The sequence below is a fragment of the Pangasianodon hypophthalmus genome, chromosome 1, assembly GCF_027358585.1.
Source record: "Pangasianodon hypophthalmus isolate fPanHyp1 chromosome 1, fPanHyp1.pri, whole genome shotgun sequence".
NCBI classification, from domain to species: domain Eukaryota; kingdom Metazoa; phylum Chordata; class Actinopteri; order Siluriformes; family Pangasiidae; genus Pangasianodon; species Pangasianodon hypophthalmus.
Genome location: NC_069710.1, coordinates 12,016,197 through 12,032,656, shown reverse-complemented (window position 1 = coordinate 12,032,656; position 16,460 = coordinate 12,016,197). Strand labels below are relative to the sequence as shown.

The 16,460-nt window shown below is 40.8% G+C and overlaps 1 protein-coding gene across 2 annotated transcripts in view; it reads left to right on the top strand.

Moving 5' to 3' along the window:
* Nucleotides 1–246: 246 nt before the first annotated feature.
* Nucleotides 247–16,460, top strand: part of rab11fip3 (RAB11 family interacting protein 3 (class II)) — a 33,584-nt gene continuing 17,370 nt past the window's right edge. Inside the window, exons 1-2 of one of the 2 annotated variants that reach the window (XM_026926300.3) lie at nt 247–5,861; nt 15,481–15,574. In XM_026926300.3, coding sequence (XP_026782101.1) covers nt 3,267–5,861; nt 15,481–15,574 — 2,689 coding nt within the window. In that variant the 5' untranslated portion in view covers nt 247–3,266. The remainder of the gene's footprint in view (nt 5,862–15,480; nt 15,575–16,460) is intronic. The other variant, XM_026926301.3, reaches the window with a different exon arrangement.

Below are 16,460 nucleotides of genomic sequence, written 5' to 3'. Positions count from 1 at the left end.
TCAAAGATTGTAAAATGTTTAGAAAATATTAATGTAAATATAATTTCATTATTCTAGTTCTACATACATGGTTTCCATAATAAAACCTATATAATTCTTGCTACTTCATGGTGTCTTGTTTGTCTTTACCATCTTAGTGTAGCCACTAGAGGGCGCAAAGTGTCTGTTTACAAATTAGTGAATTAGTAAAGAAAAAAACAACCATAAAAGGTGATTTGAATTGTTGGTCTTGTGTTACCCTATAAAACCTTCATTCCATGTTTGATCTCTAATCTGCACATTTTAACCACAAAATAGCCCGTTTTATTATTATTACTACTACTACTACTATTATTATTATTATTATTATTCATCCAGCAAACTGCACTCTGTTTCAGCATGGACTGGACAGATGATTGGGTGGCAAAGGTCACTTTGTTGCCATGACAACAACTCAGGTCAAGTGTTTTACATGATTGGAAAGATGTGTAAACAGTGTGGGGGATTGGAATATTATTGCTGAAGGAAAAAATAGCGAAATCTGAAGCAGTGGTTGGTGAAAGGAAGGTTCATTTGAACACTGCCATTCATTCATTCATCTTCAGTGGGAGCGTTATCCTGGTCCGGATCCGGAGCCTATCCCGAGATCACTGGGTGAGATGTGGGAATACATCGCAAGGCATCATGTACACACTCATTCACACCTAGGGCCAATTCTAGTGTAGAAAGTCCACCGGCTGTAAAGTTTTTGGGAGGAAACTGAAGAACCCAGAAGAAACTCTACACAGAAAGGAACCCAAGCTCAGGATCAAACAACACTCCCTGGAGCTGTAAGGTGGCAACACTATCCATGGTACCACCATCCTGCGTGGTACCTTTCTCTTTTGTACCTTTAACATCTACCTTTTACCTGGAAATGTGCACACAGAGTACCTTTAAAAAGAACCAGTCCACTTGCTGTAATGTTTTTGGGAGGAAACTGAAGAACCCAGAAGAAACTCTACACAGAAAGGAACGCAAGCTCAGGATCAAACCGCACTCCCTGGAGCTGTGAGGTGGCAACACTATCCATGGTACCTTTCACCTGGAAATGGTACACTGCATGCGCATTTCGAGATAAAATAGACATACAAAAGGTAGAAACGGGGTCCGCTTGAGAGTACCAGTCCAGGGACAAGGAATGGAATGGTACCCCTTGTTTTTTTGTTTTTGTTTTTGTATTTTTTTTACCTCCCCCCCCCCTTGCTCTTTTAACTTGATCTACCCCTTTAAACAAATCTAATATGTGGGTTGAATCCTGAACAGCTGCGTTTCTGGACATGTGGTATGTAAGGTGTAGGCACCACTAATACACACCTGATGAAGTGCACTCATATAGGCAGTAGGGAGTGATTTGGGATTCAACCCGTGGTCTGGTTCACTATCACTAAAGGACGAAGGAGGGATGGTGTTTGGGGAAATGTGATCATCCTTGGGCATTGTTGCATTCAGTCCAACATTCCGGGCATTTTGAGGTGATAAAGCAGCAGCAATGCGCAAAGAGATGCTGATTAGGAAATGATGCTCGGCGCCATGCGGTTGGTACCGGCGGACTGCGGAGGCCGCTTCTGCGCATGCGCGAGTGTCGTGTACGCCTTCGCCTGTGTGTGCGTGTGCGTGTTTGTGTGTGTGTGTGTGTGTGTGTGTATTGCGACCTGTGTGTTATTGCTGCTGATGCGAGTTGCTATCAATCCTTAGTGGACAACGACAGGACTATTTTTTTTTTTCAAACAAAAAAAATACATTTCGCCCTCGGATATGGACGCACATAGACTTTTTTAAAGGATTTGTCTGGAAACGTTGTGGAATTTCTAACGAAAAGGGTTTTCATATCCGAATGAAGGAATAACGGAATTTTGTTCGACATTTAAACAAGCTAACCGGAGCTAACACCAGCACAGGTGGATTAATCCGCGCTCTTCTCCTCGCGCATCTGGCCTTGAGGAAAATAAAACATCTGCCGACTCGTTATTATTATTAAACAAACAAAAAGACGATTTATATTTTTTTATTTAGGCCACTAAATTCCTCGAGGGTCCGCGTTTCCAGTGTTTTCCTTCTCGTTTTTCTTGTCAGTCAGGGAGGAAGGGATGCTGTTAGCTAGCCTACTCAGCTAACCGGCTAGCCTTCACAGCGTTAGCACTTTAAATCCCTGAATCTCGCTAATTTACAGATTTGTGGTTCACACAAAGCTGTAGATAAGCGCATAAATCCGGCTAATATTTCATATTAATGCATAATATGAGATATTACAGAGTAGAAATCGAAAGAGAAGTGATTTTTAGGCCAATTGATAGAAGCTAGAAGCTATTCTGAGTGGGAATGTGCTGTAATGTAATGGTGGGTCAACACCATGAAGCAGACCTAAATAGTATGAAAATTCATATTATTTAGGTCTTAACATGCCATTCAAGCCTATTATCAGCAGTTTTATCTCATCTTTTTTCTCCTAGGTGGTCCTAGCCAGCTGTGAGAACAAGCAGCTGTAAGATTTGCAAGAACTTGTGGTATTACATGGTTGTAACAGTTATGTAATTGATTATTTCCAGTTAAATTTGAGCAGATACTAAATATATATAGATTACACTACATTTAGTCTAGACCATTGGCATGTTCCTTTAAATTTTGCCACAAACTTACATTTCTTTTATTAACTGATACTGAACATTTTGCTTTTCATTCACATAGTCACTCAGGTGATAACTAACCACAGGTAAACACTAAATATGTTCTTAAAATACAATTCTTTCATTTCAATATTACATCATGGTACTATAACAAGGTGCATTTCTATTTATTCCAAAACAGGTAGGTCTATGTAATCATATTTTATAAATTTTAGACTGCATTGTGGATCAGGGCACTTTAATAAAGCTAGAATAAAAAAAAAAGTAATAAAAGGATTAGGTGTAGATTGTGTGTAAACACGAAATGTTGCCAAAAACGCTTCTGCTTTTCAACCAGAACAGCCTTTAACGTTGGAATAAATTAACTCGAGCTAAAAAATGGTGATACTGTAGGGAAACAAACACAGTCGCTATCTTGAAGTTAAACCGAGGCAGTTAATTATTTATCCTCAAGTACACAGCTGCGCATGGATCTCAGCAATGTTACTGCTGTTGGCACTTTGGCTAAAAGTGGACGCGAATTAACTTGGAATTCCAAACGTTATTACTTGGTGGAGTTTTAATAAAAGGAGAGACCTCCTGGAGTGTTTCAACATCACAGGAGAGAAACGGCGCTCCTAAATGGAGCAGGTTCTCTCCAGTCCGCGAGGTCATTCCGACTGGGAATCTGACCAGAATTCTCTCGGATTTCTTCTTTTGGATAATGACGACGTCGCTGCTGACAGCGGCCATGAAAATCCAGAGAGACATCAGAGGGGAGAGCCTGGTATTGTCTCTCTAAGCTTTGATGAGATATTTCAGGACAGCTCTTTGAATCTAGATGAATTATTTCGGGCATCCCGGTATTCTGGATTAGATCAGGCATATCCATGGGAGCATAGTTCGGACTGTGTCAGTCCGTCATGGGATAAACAGCAGTCCTTGCCACAGAAACTGCCTGAAGGGGACTGCTGTGAAACACCACACGATGTGGTCACAGCGGATCTCATCACTTTTAATTCCAATGCACCCAGTCCCACACACACTTGCACATCTATGCAGGCTGTGGACATTTTGCAATCCATTGGAACGGTCGACACTGATTGCCCTTTAGATGGCCTCATAGGCCAACTTCCTCTGGATCCCGTGCTGGGCCAGACACTCTCTCAAACCCTGCCTGCTCAGAGGACTAGTGTAGTTGAGGAGAGTTTAGGCTCACATCGGACAAAAGATTTGACCTCCTCACAATCTACACTTGAGGAAATGTGTTCAAATTTGCTGGTTCTTGCTGAGGAAAGCTCAAGTAGGACTGCATCCTGTAATTTTGAGACTTCACTTGAGGCTTTAAGCCCTTTGCCCTTCATCTACGATTTGTCTTCCTCACCCCCCTGTTCGGTTTCCCACCCTGATGCCTCAGATGAACTCTTACCAACCTTGTTTTTGGAGTCACCTGTTCAGCCATGTGATGGCAGCCATGCTATCCTCCAGACAGATGAGACTACAATTGCAGGATTGTCTTCAGAACAGGAGAGCAATATACCTTCAATTAGTAACACGATATGTGATGATGCATCTGAGGTCCGGTCCATGCCACAGTCACCTGCGGGTCCATTAGCATCGAGCAAATCATCTGTACATGAAAGAACATTAGCTGAATCAGATTCAGAGGCCGAACCTGGGACGCTAATAGCGTCAATAGTGACTGATGGTCCACTTGAGAGCGGTGAATGTGCTTGTGAGGATGAGATGACTGTAGAAATGGAAGATGTAGTGGAGAGAGACATCCCACTAAATGACCCTGTGATACAGGAACTTGAATCACCTACATTCATACCTGTGCAAACGGCTCCAGTGGAGTCCAAATCAACCTATCTGGTCTCACTTTCTCCCCAGATTGACTTCTCAACAGAGTACAGTAATGATGAGCTTTGTGTAAATACACATGGGTCTGAGATTGACCCTGCATCTGAAGAATCATGTGACTTGAACAAAAACTCAAACCTTTCTGTGACATGTGACTCAAATTCTGGTGACATCCATAACCCAAAACCACTTGCCTCTGAGAAAGAGATTATTGTTGATACCTTTCCTGCCTTGGAGAAAGAACTGCCTCCCATTTCTCCTTCAATTTGTCTTACCCTTGAGGCAAATGCAGAGACTGACACAATCTCACTTGACTCTGAATCTCAAACACACACCTCATTAGAAATAGAAAGTAAACACAATCCTTCAGAGAGCGACACAGGCAAAGAACAGACAATCAACATGCCCAATGTGGACATATTAGACACGCATACACTTGCTGCTGTGGATGCACACCTCCTTTTGCACGTTCAGGAGGTGGCGTCTGTTCACACGTCAGTGAATGGTACACCTCAACACTGCCAGGATCCGAATGCCTGTACAGCTGAGATTAACCAGCAACCAAACACACAGGATGAATCGGAGAGCCTCTGCTTTGGTGGCCATAATTATACACCTGAAAAATATTTAACTCCAAAGGACATTCATGTAACATCTGATGATCTTCAGGACCCACACCCACTGACTGAGCCATCTGATGGCAGTGCGAATACACACACATCAGACTCAACACCTGTCTCCAAGGAAAACACACTTGCCCCAACATTACCTGCTCCAGGAAGCCCAAAAGCTGAAGTTGTTTGTGTGCACGAGGGTGAAAGAGAAGGCAGGGATAGTGAACTGGATGATGTAACCCATGTCTCTGAGAGTGTTCTTGGCCCTTTAGACTCCACCCTCCTCTCAGGTGCAGATAGTCCACTCAGCCAAGTGGGCATGGCCATGGAACAGGAAAGGGGAGAGGCTACAGCAAGACTCGGTCAGTCAGCTGATGCGAGGGTAGACGGGGAAACTGATCTACCTGACCAACTTACACAAGCAGACCTGTCTCAGGTGGCAGAGCCAAAGGTAAACTTGCTCAGAGATGAGTCTCCCAGCGGAGTTTGTCCGCTAAAAGAAGTATGTCCACCTCTGATGGAGGACAACGTTGTTGTTCCTGACGGTCCCAACAATGCCGAAATGGCTCTGGAGTTATGTGTGAGCTCAGATGTGATCCAGGATGGGAGTGCAGGTGCCTGTGCGCTTACAGCAGCCAATCCTCAGGATGAGGAACACTCGGCCCTGCGAGCAGTTTTCCAAGCTCTCGATCAGGATGGAGATGGATTTGTCCGAATTGAGGAGTTTATGGAGTTCGCCACGGCGTACGGAGTGGAACAGGTGATGTCACTTACTTTGTTTATAAACATTTACACATGTGAGCTTTGATGATAACCAGTATTATTGTCTACCACAGTACGTTTTGTACTGTTTGGATTAATTGGTGTCTTAGTATATTTACATAAGCTGAAAGGGCCTTTGAGTTAACAGATTAGAAAAGGCTGCAAGGGTAATTGTGTGGTTGTCTTAAACAAACACACAAACTAAAGAGGTCAGAGCAAAATGTCTCTGACACCCACACGCGCTATCTGATGTTTTAAGTTTGATGCCAGTGTCACACAAGGAGAGTACTGTTTGGTTAAATGATTTCCAGCCCTTTTACCCTTTTAGCGTGTGATTTCCATACAGAGAGGTTTGTGTTTTTCCTCCGGTCACAATACACCCAGTGAAACTTTAGCTCAGCGACACCCAAGAAGAGCTGATGTATTATTCACACCCTTAAAGAATCAAATCATTGGTTCTTTCCCTGGCTCTCTCTCTCTCACTCACACAAGCTGAAGTGTATTTAGTTTCACTGTTCCTTGACCTCAATTGTTAATTGTTACTTATACACTGTGTTAATTAGTTGCTTGAATTATTATGGTTTGTTAGCCTTGAGAGTCTCAGTGGTACTTTTCTTCCTTTCCCAGGAGCCCTTTGGTGCTTGTTAGATGGATATAATAATCATGACAAGTGTTGTGCATGTCTTGGATTACATAATTATATGTGTACATCTATATGTAATTCTAAGAGAACATTACCACATTTTTATCATTTATAACATTTTACCATGTTGCTTTAAGCAAACAAACAAACAAAAACATTGTAGCTATACCTGGAGAATCAGTTCTTTCCACAGTGGATATCAGTGTCATCTGGTGAATAGAATTACGGGATTATTTTCTGTAAGAAAGATATGAGGGATGCTGCCTTCAAACTCTGCCCTGATATGGAACCTTGGAAGACAGGTGTCCTTTTGAATGTGATAGGTGCTGTCTTGAAAGTGCAAATGCTACCGTAACATCCTTCCTTTCTAGGAAGTGTCCTCCAGTTGAAACATTAGCCTCTCCACTACTGGTATCTAGTAGAAGGCTGTAATTTGTAATTGTGTTCTCTCGGCATCAGCCTGAGATTTCTCTAAGGGGTTTTGATAAATTGTAGCACTTGACCCGATTTAAAAAAAAAAAAAAAAAAAATCTGCTGCAAAATTTGTTCCTATAGTGCAGCCCTGGCTCTGTCTGTATGGAGCTGACTATGTCTGTATGGAGCTTGCTTTGTGCAAGAGGCATTGTCATGCTGGAACAGGTTTGGGCCCCTGAGATCCAATGAAGGGGTTTTGTAATGCTACAGCATACAAAGGCATTCTATACAATTGTCTGCTTCCAACTTGGTGGCAACAGTTTGGGGAAGAACTACATGTGAGTGTGATGGTCAGGTGTCCACATACTTTTGACCATATAGGGTGTGACTCTTCTGCTTACCTCATGGTGAAACATGTAGAGAGAAAATAGCTAGCCAGAGTTGAATAATATCTTTTTTTATTTGCTGTGTGAGGACAGAACACCACATCTCACAGCTGAAACAAGGGCCCAAAGATTATTGTAATATTTGTTAATTTACCTTCGTCTCTATTAATGCACTGGACAAGCTAACCTCTTTTTAAGCCTTGTCAGTTAGGTTTGTGTCAACCGATACATGGGACTGGGCAGTACACTGGAGATTTTACTTGCCTAGCTACTAAGTCTGTCTTGTCCTGTTGTAGCTGTTGGTGCATGTTTAGGTTTTTATGGCTTGTTTTTTGTTAACATGGCACAATTTTTTTTTTTGACCTGAATTGCATGGATACTTGAAAGATATTTTGACCATTAATTTCCAGTTTTATGACTCTACATGTAACATCTGATGATTCAGCTCAGTGACTGCGTTAATCATCAAGCCCTTCACAAGCTCATCAGCTGATTTTTTTTATGTTTACTACTTTGCCTTTACTGCATACAACTGATGTTTCCTCAGAACTGTATGTTTGTGTGTGTTCTCATGGTTATATTTAAAGGGAGCGTGACCACCCCTCAGTGTGCTGTCCAGCATTTGTGTTTGTGTGTTTGCGGATTAGTGGGAGGATTTGGTACAGGAAGTCTGGATGTTTTGTGAACTGAAAAATGCTGAGGTGAGCAGAGAAAAGATTAGATTGGCAGGATGAGAGAGGCCTGAGAGTGAATGGAGAGCTTGAGTGAGGTTTGGATACGTTGTTCTTCATTGTTTTTGGTTTCAGCATAACCTCAGTTTACCCTCCAGAGCCGTCTTGTTTCGTAGGGTTTACCAAAATAGCAGGGCTAAATAACAGGTTCCCCTAAAACTCAAAAACACATTAAGTAATGTCAGACTTCAATGTAAAAGTGGTGGCTCAGTGGTTAAGGCTTTGAACTACAGATCAGAAGCTGATTTCAAATCCCAGGGTTGCCAGGCTGCTCCATTGAGGTCCTTGAGGAAGACCCCTAACCCTCAATTTCTCAGTCGTGTCCTGCCTAAATTGTAAGTCACTTTGCATGAAAGTGTCATCCAAAAGAGCAAAAACTTTCCAATACTATAATGGCTGACAGTCATTCTAGTCAATGTATGCTAAGAGTTTGGGACAGCGCCAGGATTTTGGCTTAAATAGGTCTAATATCAAACTAAGAAATCCATCAGATGTCCTTCAGTCAATCACATATCAGTTAGATGTTAGATTTATTGCTTCTTTAGCTACAAGACTATAGAAGATTATAGCTACCAGTTCAGCACTGTGTTAGTTATTAATAGGGATTAATGTCATAGTATCATAGCACCAACTTGAAGCCAACTCTCACCATAGCTTCAGCATCGGGCTCAGGCAGGAGGCATGGCCTAAAGAAAGTTTTAAGATGGAAATGTAAATTAGATGGAAAAGTAAATTAGAAGCAGTTCACTTTTTCTAGCTACATTAGGCAAACTTCAGACACCAAATGTTTTGGCTGATTAACCAACAGACAACTAGAAGGTTAAAATGATTTTAGATGAAAGTTTTGATTAGAGATAGCAGAGAATGAAATAGTTGGCATTGCATAAAGGAAACTGCCAGTCACTGTAATTCCCATATGTTTGTAATTCAAGGGAACGGTGATTCCAGTTTTCCTATTAAAGGCAGAGCTGCTGCTAAGGAACGTATGTGTTTACCTGTTCTCATTGGATAATCACAGCAAGCGTGACATCACAGCTGTCAAATTCCTTTAAAATTACGTTTAAATATGAAACATTCTTAATGTTTCAGATTCAGAATTTACCAGCAGAGTTATCTGAATGTGACAATAATTTGTGTGGAATATTGCGATACTTCACACACACATTGTGCTTATGTGTGCAGAAGAAGTGTGTTTGCATGTGTTGAATTTGCTGATGCTGATGTCCTGCTCTAGTGCGGCTGTAAAGAGCGTATGACTGCAGGATGATCAGTTTTAACATTAACACTCCTGAACACATTAACAGTAAGCACTAAACAGTGTGCGGTCTCTCTTCTGCACTGAGTGCCTCTTAACCCCAGCTGATCTCCTATTGATCACTTTAAACGTTATGAGGCAATTTTGTGTGTGTGTTTTATGTGTGTGAGCAAATGTTCCAGGTCTCCCAGGTCTGGAAATTTTGTCTTATACCTACAGTCCTATAAATGAGTTTGTTTAACAATCTGTATTCTTTCTTATATCTTACATAATTTGAACAAGTTTGAGTTTGCTTAAATGGAAGAATATGCAGGAACCAAAAAAAAAAAAAGAATTTGCTTCACAGTTGATTTCACTTCCTGGCAAGTTAATCCTGTAAACATGAACTAATAGAACACAAAAAAGGATGGTGCTGTGGTTTCACTGTTAAAAAACAAAACAAAAACAAACAAAAAAAACAGAAACATGAGATACAATACACAAACAGTATTGCTTTTCAAGAAATTTCTTAACCCCAAGCTCCTACTGTGAGCTGTACGTATTTTAATCATGTAAACGCTTGTGTCATGTTTTAGTAATAATTCTGACAAGCTTGTTGATTAGGCTCATGTTTCAACAATCAGTGCTGTAGGAATGAAGAAACAATTAGCATGTTCCTTTACATGGACGGTAATGCCTCTTGGAGAAAGAGGCTCTTCTTCCCTTCTCTCATTACAGCCACACCCCTAAGTCCGGCTTAGGGCCCTGATCGGACAGTAATTGGACAGTGATAGCATATCAGTGTGACACGATTGCAATGCACTAATGAAGATGAAATGTGGAATTACATTTACTTCTGACACAGATACAGCGTTCAGTTCTCAAAAAGAACAGGTAAATTCACTGAAAAGATAAAAGTTTTGCTTTTCAACGTGGAACGTTTTCATTCATCACTAATGAAAAGCAATACATTTTGTGTATTTTAATTCACGTTTGCCCACTGACGTGATGCTGTTTTGCTCGGCCATGGAATCGTCTCTGCTTCCTTGCTGTTGTTGTTGCACATAGTTGCAAAACAAACTAACTAACCAGCTAGCACTTGATCTTCACTGAACAACCACTGTCCTTTCAAAATTAAATTGAACCAGGAACGCCTAGAATTGTGATTTTGATTCCAAAGGTCAGAGTGACCACTGCTTTCAGCAGTTTTCACAGACAAAACCTGGGACATGAGCTTATATGGCCAAAAGTATATGGACACCTAGCCAGTGTATCTTCCCCAAACTGTTGCCATAAAAGTGGAAAAAAAAAATTGCACAAAGCGAGCTCCATGGAGACATGGTTTACCAAGGTTGGCTTAAATGGGGGAACAGCCTAATATTAATGCCCATGGTTTTGGAATGAGATGTTCAGTACTGTGGTGTCCACAAACCTTTGGCCATGTAGCATACTTCCTCCATGCCAACTCTTTTAGCAGTTCTTTTGGAACTGCTAATGCTACATAACAGACTCCCACGATTGGTTAGCGTCACTCTGATTAACAGCAGAGAGAGTAACGTAATCCCTCCCACCCTGAGAGCGTGGCCAGTTTTGTTCTCTTGAACCCCCGGACACAGATGGCTGTGGCATAGTCGGGATTCAGGGACTCGTTTTTCTGTTGCACCACTCTGGCAGAACTGGCAGATTTTAAATGAGATTTTACTTGTGTTGATTTATCAGCTCTATTTTGTTCTCTGCTTACTCCACATTCTCAGGGTCTGCTGGTAAATTTGCTTATAAATGATGCATCCTATACTCTTTCATTCTTGGCACAAAAGATCATTAATGCTTTCATTTCTCAACCTCTCCAACATCAAGGCATTTATTATTATTATTATTATTATTTTTTTTAATTAATAATTAAATGATCATAATGGTTTTGCACTGTCACTTATACAACAGTAAAATGCTAAGCAGTCCGTTTCCTCTCATTTCCATTTGTTCTGTATGCAAATCCCGACCAGGAAGTCACATCAACAGGAAATTCAGGATGGAAAGTGTGAGATCGCAGATGCTGCTGTTTGGTAGATAAGATTTTACTTGAGTTAATCCTTACAAATTAAAATAACATGTAGCTTATGACAGCAAAAAAGGCACTGCGACTGATTAGCTCATTGTTTAGGATATCAAGAAATCTGGTCACAACGCATTCTATACGTTTCAGTGTTTAGGACGTTTCTCGTTCCAGTACTCACACACTTGGCTAAGAATTAATTAATGTTTGCCCTGAATTTGTTCAGTAATACAACACAATAGAAGATAATGATGCAACTAAACAAATTCCCTGTTTATTTGTTATAACCATGACGTTTCATTATAACCAGAAGTTAATTCTCTCCGTTTTATTGTTTCATTCTTTCTGTTGCTGTGGTCTGAACTGTTAAATCTCTCCGACCAACTAACAGGAAACCCACACAGAGTCCCCCGACTTTTTGTTCCAGCTCGCACACTTTGCTCTTGCTTCTTAAATATCACACCTGAGAAATGACATTTCAGTCTTCTGTGTCTCACTTTGCATGGCCAGGAGGAAGAGAGCATACATTTGTCAGCATGGAAACTGAGTCATTTGTGTGTGTGCATGTAAGTGGGGGGGGGGGGGGGGGGGTCATGGTTTTATACCTTAGTAATATCTGACAGGTCCCCACATGGAAAACTACTTCCCCCCACTTTTTTTTTTAATTTAAAAAATAAAAGAGCCAAAATGTTTCCACTTGTGTACTGAGGTTAGGTTTAGCATGTAACAAATTTAGGTGTAGCATGAATTAGCTGCATTAATAATTATGTCAGTGGAAGGTCCTCACAAGGATAATATGACAAGTGTGTGTGTGTGTGCATTTATATTCAAGTGTGTGTGCATGACAGCTGAGAATAGAGTTGTGAAATATCGAAAGATTAAATACTACAAAATAATAAACTATTAAAATATTAAATATATTAAAATGATATATTTAAATAGAGAAATGTCTATTGGAGCCTATTGGAGAATCAGATTGCATGTCCTCAAGCAGCTAAAGAAAAGATTCAGTCTGTGGAAAATACAAGCTCAGAGAGTGAGAATGTTTTCCTTACAGCAATGAACAGACAAAACATCACCAGCGTGCAAAAACCTTTAGAGCCATTTTCACTGCAAACACCCAAAACGAGTGACTTGGCAAAAATCTGCCTGACGATAGTGATGAGCCGACTCTCATATCTGAACTGTTCGTTTGTGTGAATGATGAGATGTAAGAACAGTATAGGAACAGCATGGGAACAGTATGGGGACAGCGTAGGAACAGTATGGGAACAGCATGGGAATAGCATAGGAACAGTATGGGAACAATATGGGAACAGCATAGGAACAGTATGGGAACAGCATAGGAACAGTATAGGAACAGCATGGGAATAGCATAGGAACAGTATGGGAACGATATAGGAACAGCATGGGAACAGCATGGGAACAGCATGGGAACAGTATAGGAGCAGCATGGGAACAGCATGGGAACAGTATAGGAGCAGCATGGGAACAGTATAGGAGCAGTATGGGAACTGTATTGGAACAGTATGGGAACACCGTGGGAACAGCATAGGAACAGTATGGGAACAGTATAGGAACAGCATGGGAACAGTATGGGAACACTATGGGAACACTATAGGAACAGCATGGGAACAGTATGGGAACAATATGGGAACAGCATGGGAACAGCATGGGAACAGTATAGGAGCAGTATGGGAACAGCATGGGAACAGTATAGGAGCAGTATGGGAATAGTATGGGAACTGTATTGGAACACCATGGGAACAGTATAGGAAAAGCATAGGAACAGTATGGGAACACCGTGGGAACAGCATAGGAACAGTATGGGAACAGTATAGGAACAGCATGGGAACAGTATGGGAACAGCATGGGAACAGTATGGGAACAATTTTGGGAACAGTATGGGAACAGCATGGGAACAGTATGGGAACACTATAGGAACAGTATGGGAACAGTATGGGAACAGCATAGGAACAGTATGGGAACAGTATAGAAACAGCATGGGAACAGCATGGGAACAGTATGGGAACACTATAGGAACAGCATGGGAACAGTATAGCAACAGGGAGGCAATCAATAGCACAATAGCATCAATTCAGGGATGCGTATTAACATGCGAATTTAACAGTCAGGTAGATTTCATAAAGTATCATGCAAAGTAATGTTGTTTTGTTAACTAGATGGTAGAGTAAGAGCTGATTAAACAATTTCAGCTATAGTTAGGCAAACAAGAACAATCACCATGAATAATATCTCACATTATTTGGAAAATATTTCAGTGTATCATTTGGGATACAAAAGAATCAGTTTCTAGTGAGCTGAGCCACATGAGCTGACTCACTGAAAAAACGTTTTTTGAGAGTTTAATTCGGGGATATGATTAACCGCCTAACCAGAGTAGCGATTCCTGAACATCGCAATTTATCGTCTACGCACTTTTTATGAAGTAGTGTGGTAAAATATTTGTATTCATAACAACGCAATCTTATGCTAACCTAAACAGGTTAACATTTTCAGATATAACTATAACTGCGACATGATGTTAACGCTCAGAAAAACAGCAGTTTGACTCTCTGAGTCCTGATTGGTCAGCACTGGACGTCCCTAACACATGAAAACATATTAAAAAAAAAAAAAACTAGTTTGAATTGTTTAATTACTTACTTGTATTATTAGACCTATGGGAAAAGGACAAATTTGTAATTTAGTGCTAACAATCTCTGTGTGCGTGTGTGTGTTTTATATTTTATTTAATATTAGTTTTTTGTTTTTGTTTACATTTTTGGCCAAAGTATTGTCAAAATTGGTCTTGGTATCGAAGTCAGAATTGTAGTATTGTGTCAACCGTAGCAATTCTTTGTCTTCGAGTGTGTTGTTTTGCACCATGTTTTCATTCAGACCTGAGTGTATTCTGTGTGTGTGTGTGTTTGTGTGTGTTTTCTTACGGCATTCCCTTGCTGCATCATTAAACCTCACACACTTTTGTCTCTGGAGATGAAGTCGAAACTTTTCCATCACACACATGGCATTGCTGCAGTGTTTGAGGCTCTGCTGTCCTGAATTCCGTGCTCTATATAAACACACATAATGTATATATATATAATGTGTGTCTTTATATATATATAATGTGTGTTTTTATTTATATATATATATATATATATATATGTGTGTGTGTGTGTGTGTGTGTGTGTGTGGGGACAGTACTGACTCTGAAACCCAACTCTGTCTCCCTGGAAACCTGATCTCTTGTTGCTAGGCTACAGACTAACCTAGCTGATTGTATCTGCTCAGTGCAGATTGTGAGTGTGTGTGTGTTATAGCACAGCTTTATAACAATATGTGAGAAGGCATAACACATGTATGTCCACAAATGTGTGCTAAGCTGTACATGTTATGTTACATGCACGTGTGTGTTTGTGTGTGTGTGTGTGTGTGTGTGTGTAGGAGGACAGTGTGTGTTTTGAAGGGACCTACAGGAACAGCTGAGATAAGCAATTGATGAATATCTCTTTATGCTTTTATTGCTTTTATTTAAACAAAGTGAGTGTGCAGATGTCATGCACACAAAATTGTCATTTATTGCTATCATTATAAACACACACACACTCAGACAGACAGGCCAAAGGAAATCTACAGGTGGAGAATAACAGGTCTCTGCTGCTTATATTTCTACCTGAGCGCTGTTGTGCTGCTGTTCTGATTGGTCAGAAGGCATTGATTAATTTTCTGTAACAGCAGCTCTTTGACAGTAGTAAAGAGTTATGTGGTCTTTGTAATATGTTACTGTTACTATAGTAACAGTGTACACATTAGTTTCTACAAGCTACGAGCAAGAAAGAATTAAAATGATGAATAGGACTACATGCACAAACATGAGGAGATTCAGTTATTTACAAAAAAAAAAGACCATATATATTATAGCTGGAAAAAGCAAACACTGCACACTTCCTGTGTTTACTGCTCATACATGCTGTTGTTCTGCATGACCCCTGATGCATTTTGCAGTGTGTGTGCGTGTGTGCGTGTGTGCGTGTGTGTGTGGGACAGAGTGCATTTGTGTGTATGATGGTTTTTATAATATTGGTGGTTGCTAGACTGTTAAGAGAAAGGAAAGCGTGGTGTGTTCTAAATGTTTGGTGTGTTTGTGTTTCAGGTGAAGGACCTGACACGCTTCCTCGACCCGAGCGGCCTGGGAGTCATCAGCTTCGAGGATTTCCACAGAGGCATCACAGCCATCAGCAACGGAGGTACACACACAAACACACAGACAAGCAAACAACTGTGTTCTGTTGCAGTGCCAATAGTGCCAGAGGTGTGCTCTATAGACAGATAACTAGAGAGATAGACAGGCATAGCCAGGCAGACAGACAGAAGGGTATATAGTTAGACAGACAGAGAGCTAGGCAGTAGGTAGGTAAGTAGTTGGACAGACATAGCAAGTCAGACAGACAGGTATACAGACAGAAAAACAGATAGATAGGCAGTAGATAGATACATCAGTAGACAGACAGAGATTGGTATATAGACAGACAGAAAGGCAGACAGACAGGTAGGTAGGAGAGTAGGTAAATAGACATAGACAGAAAGGCAGACAGACAGAAGGGTGTATAGATAGACAGACGACAGATAGGCAGTAGAAGGATGGTAGATAGATAGTTGGACAGACATATAACTAGAGAGATAGACAGAGACAGACAGACAGGTAGATAGGTAGGTGGATAAATATATGCAGACAGAGAGAGGGCTTTATAGGTGTGATAGACAGTTGGACTGACAGATAACTAGAGAGACAGACAGGTAGGGAGGTAGATAGATACAGGACAGATATAGATTGGTGTGGAGGTCTGTGAATGGTAGATAGTCAGACAGACAGAGAGGTAGATAGACAGTGAGACAGACAGATAACTAGAGACAGAGGGACACACAGGTAGATAGACAGACAGATAGATACAGTGCTAAAGTTAAGATGTCAGTAAAGCTGAGACTGCAACTATGCCCAACAGCATACACTACCATGCTTAAATACATCAGCAGGCGAGATATTGTGTCTCTTATGATTTCTAACTCTAGCTGAACTCGCTGGGTGCTTTTTTAATCAAACCTAGTGCGTGCGTGTGTGTGAAAGACCCAGTT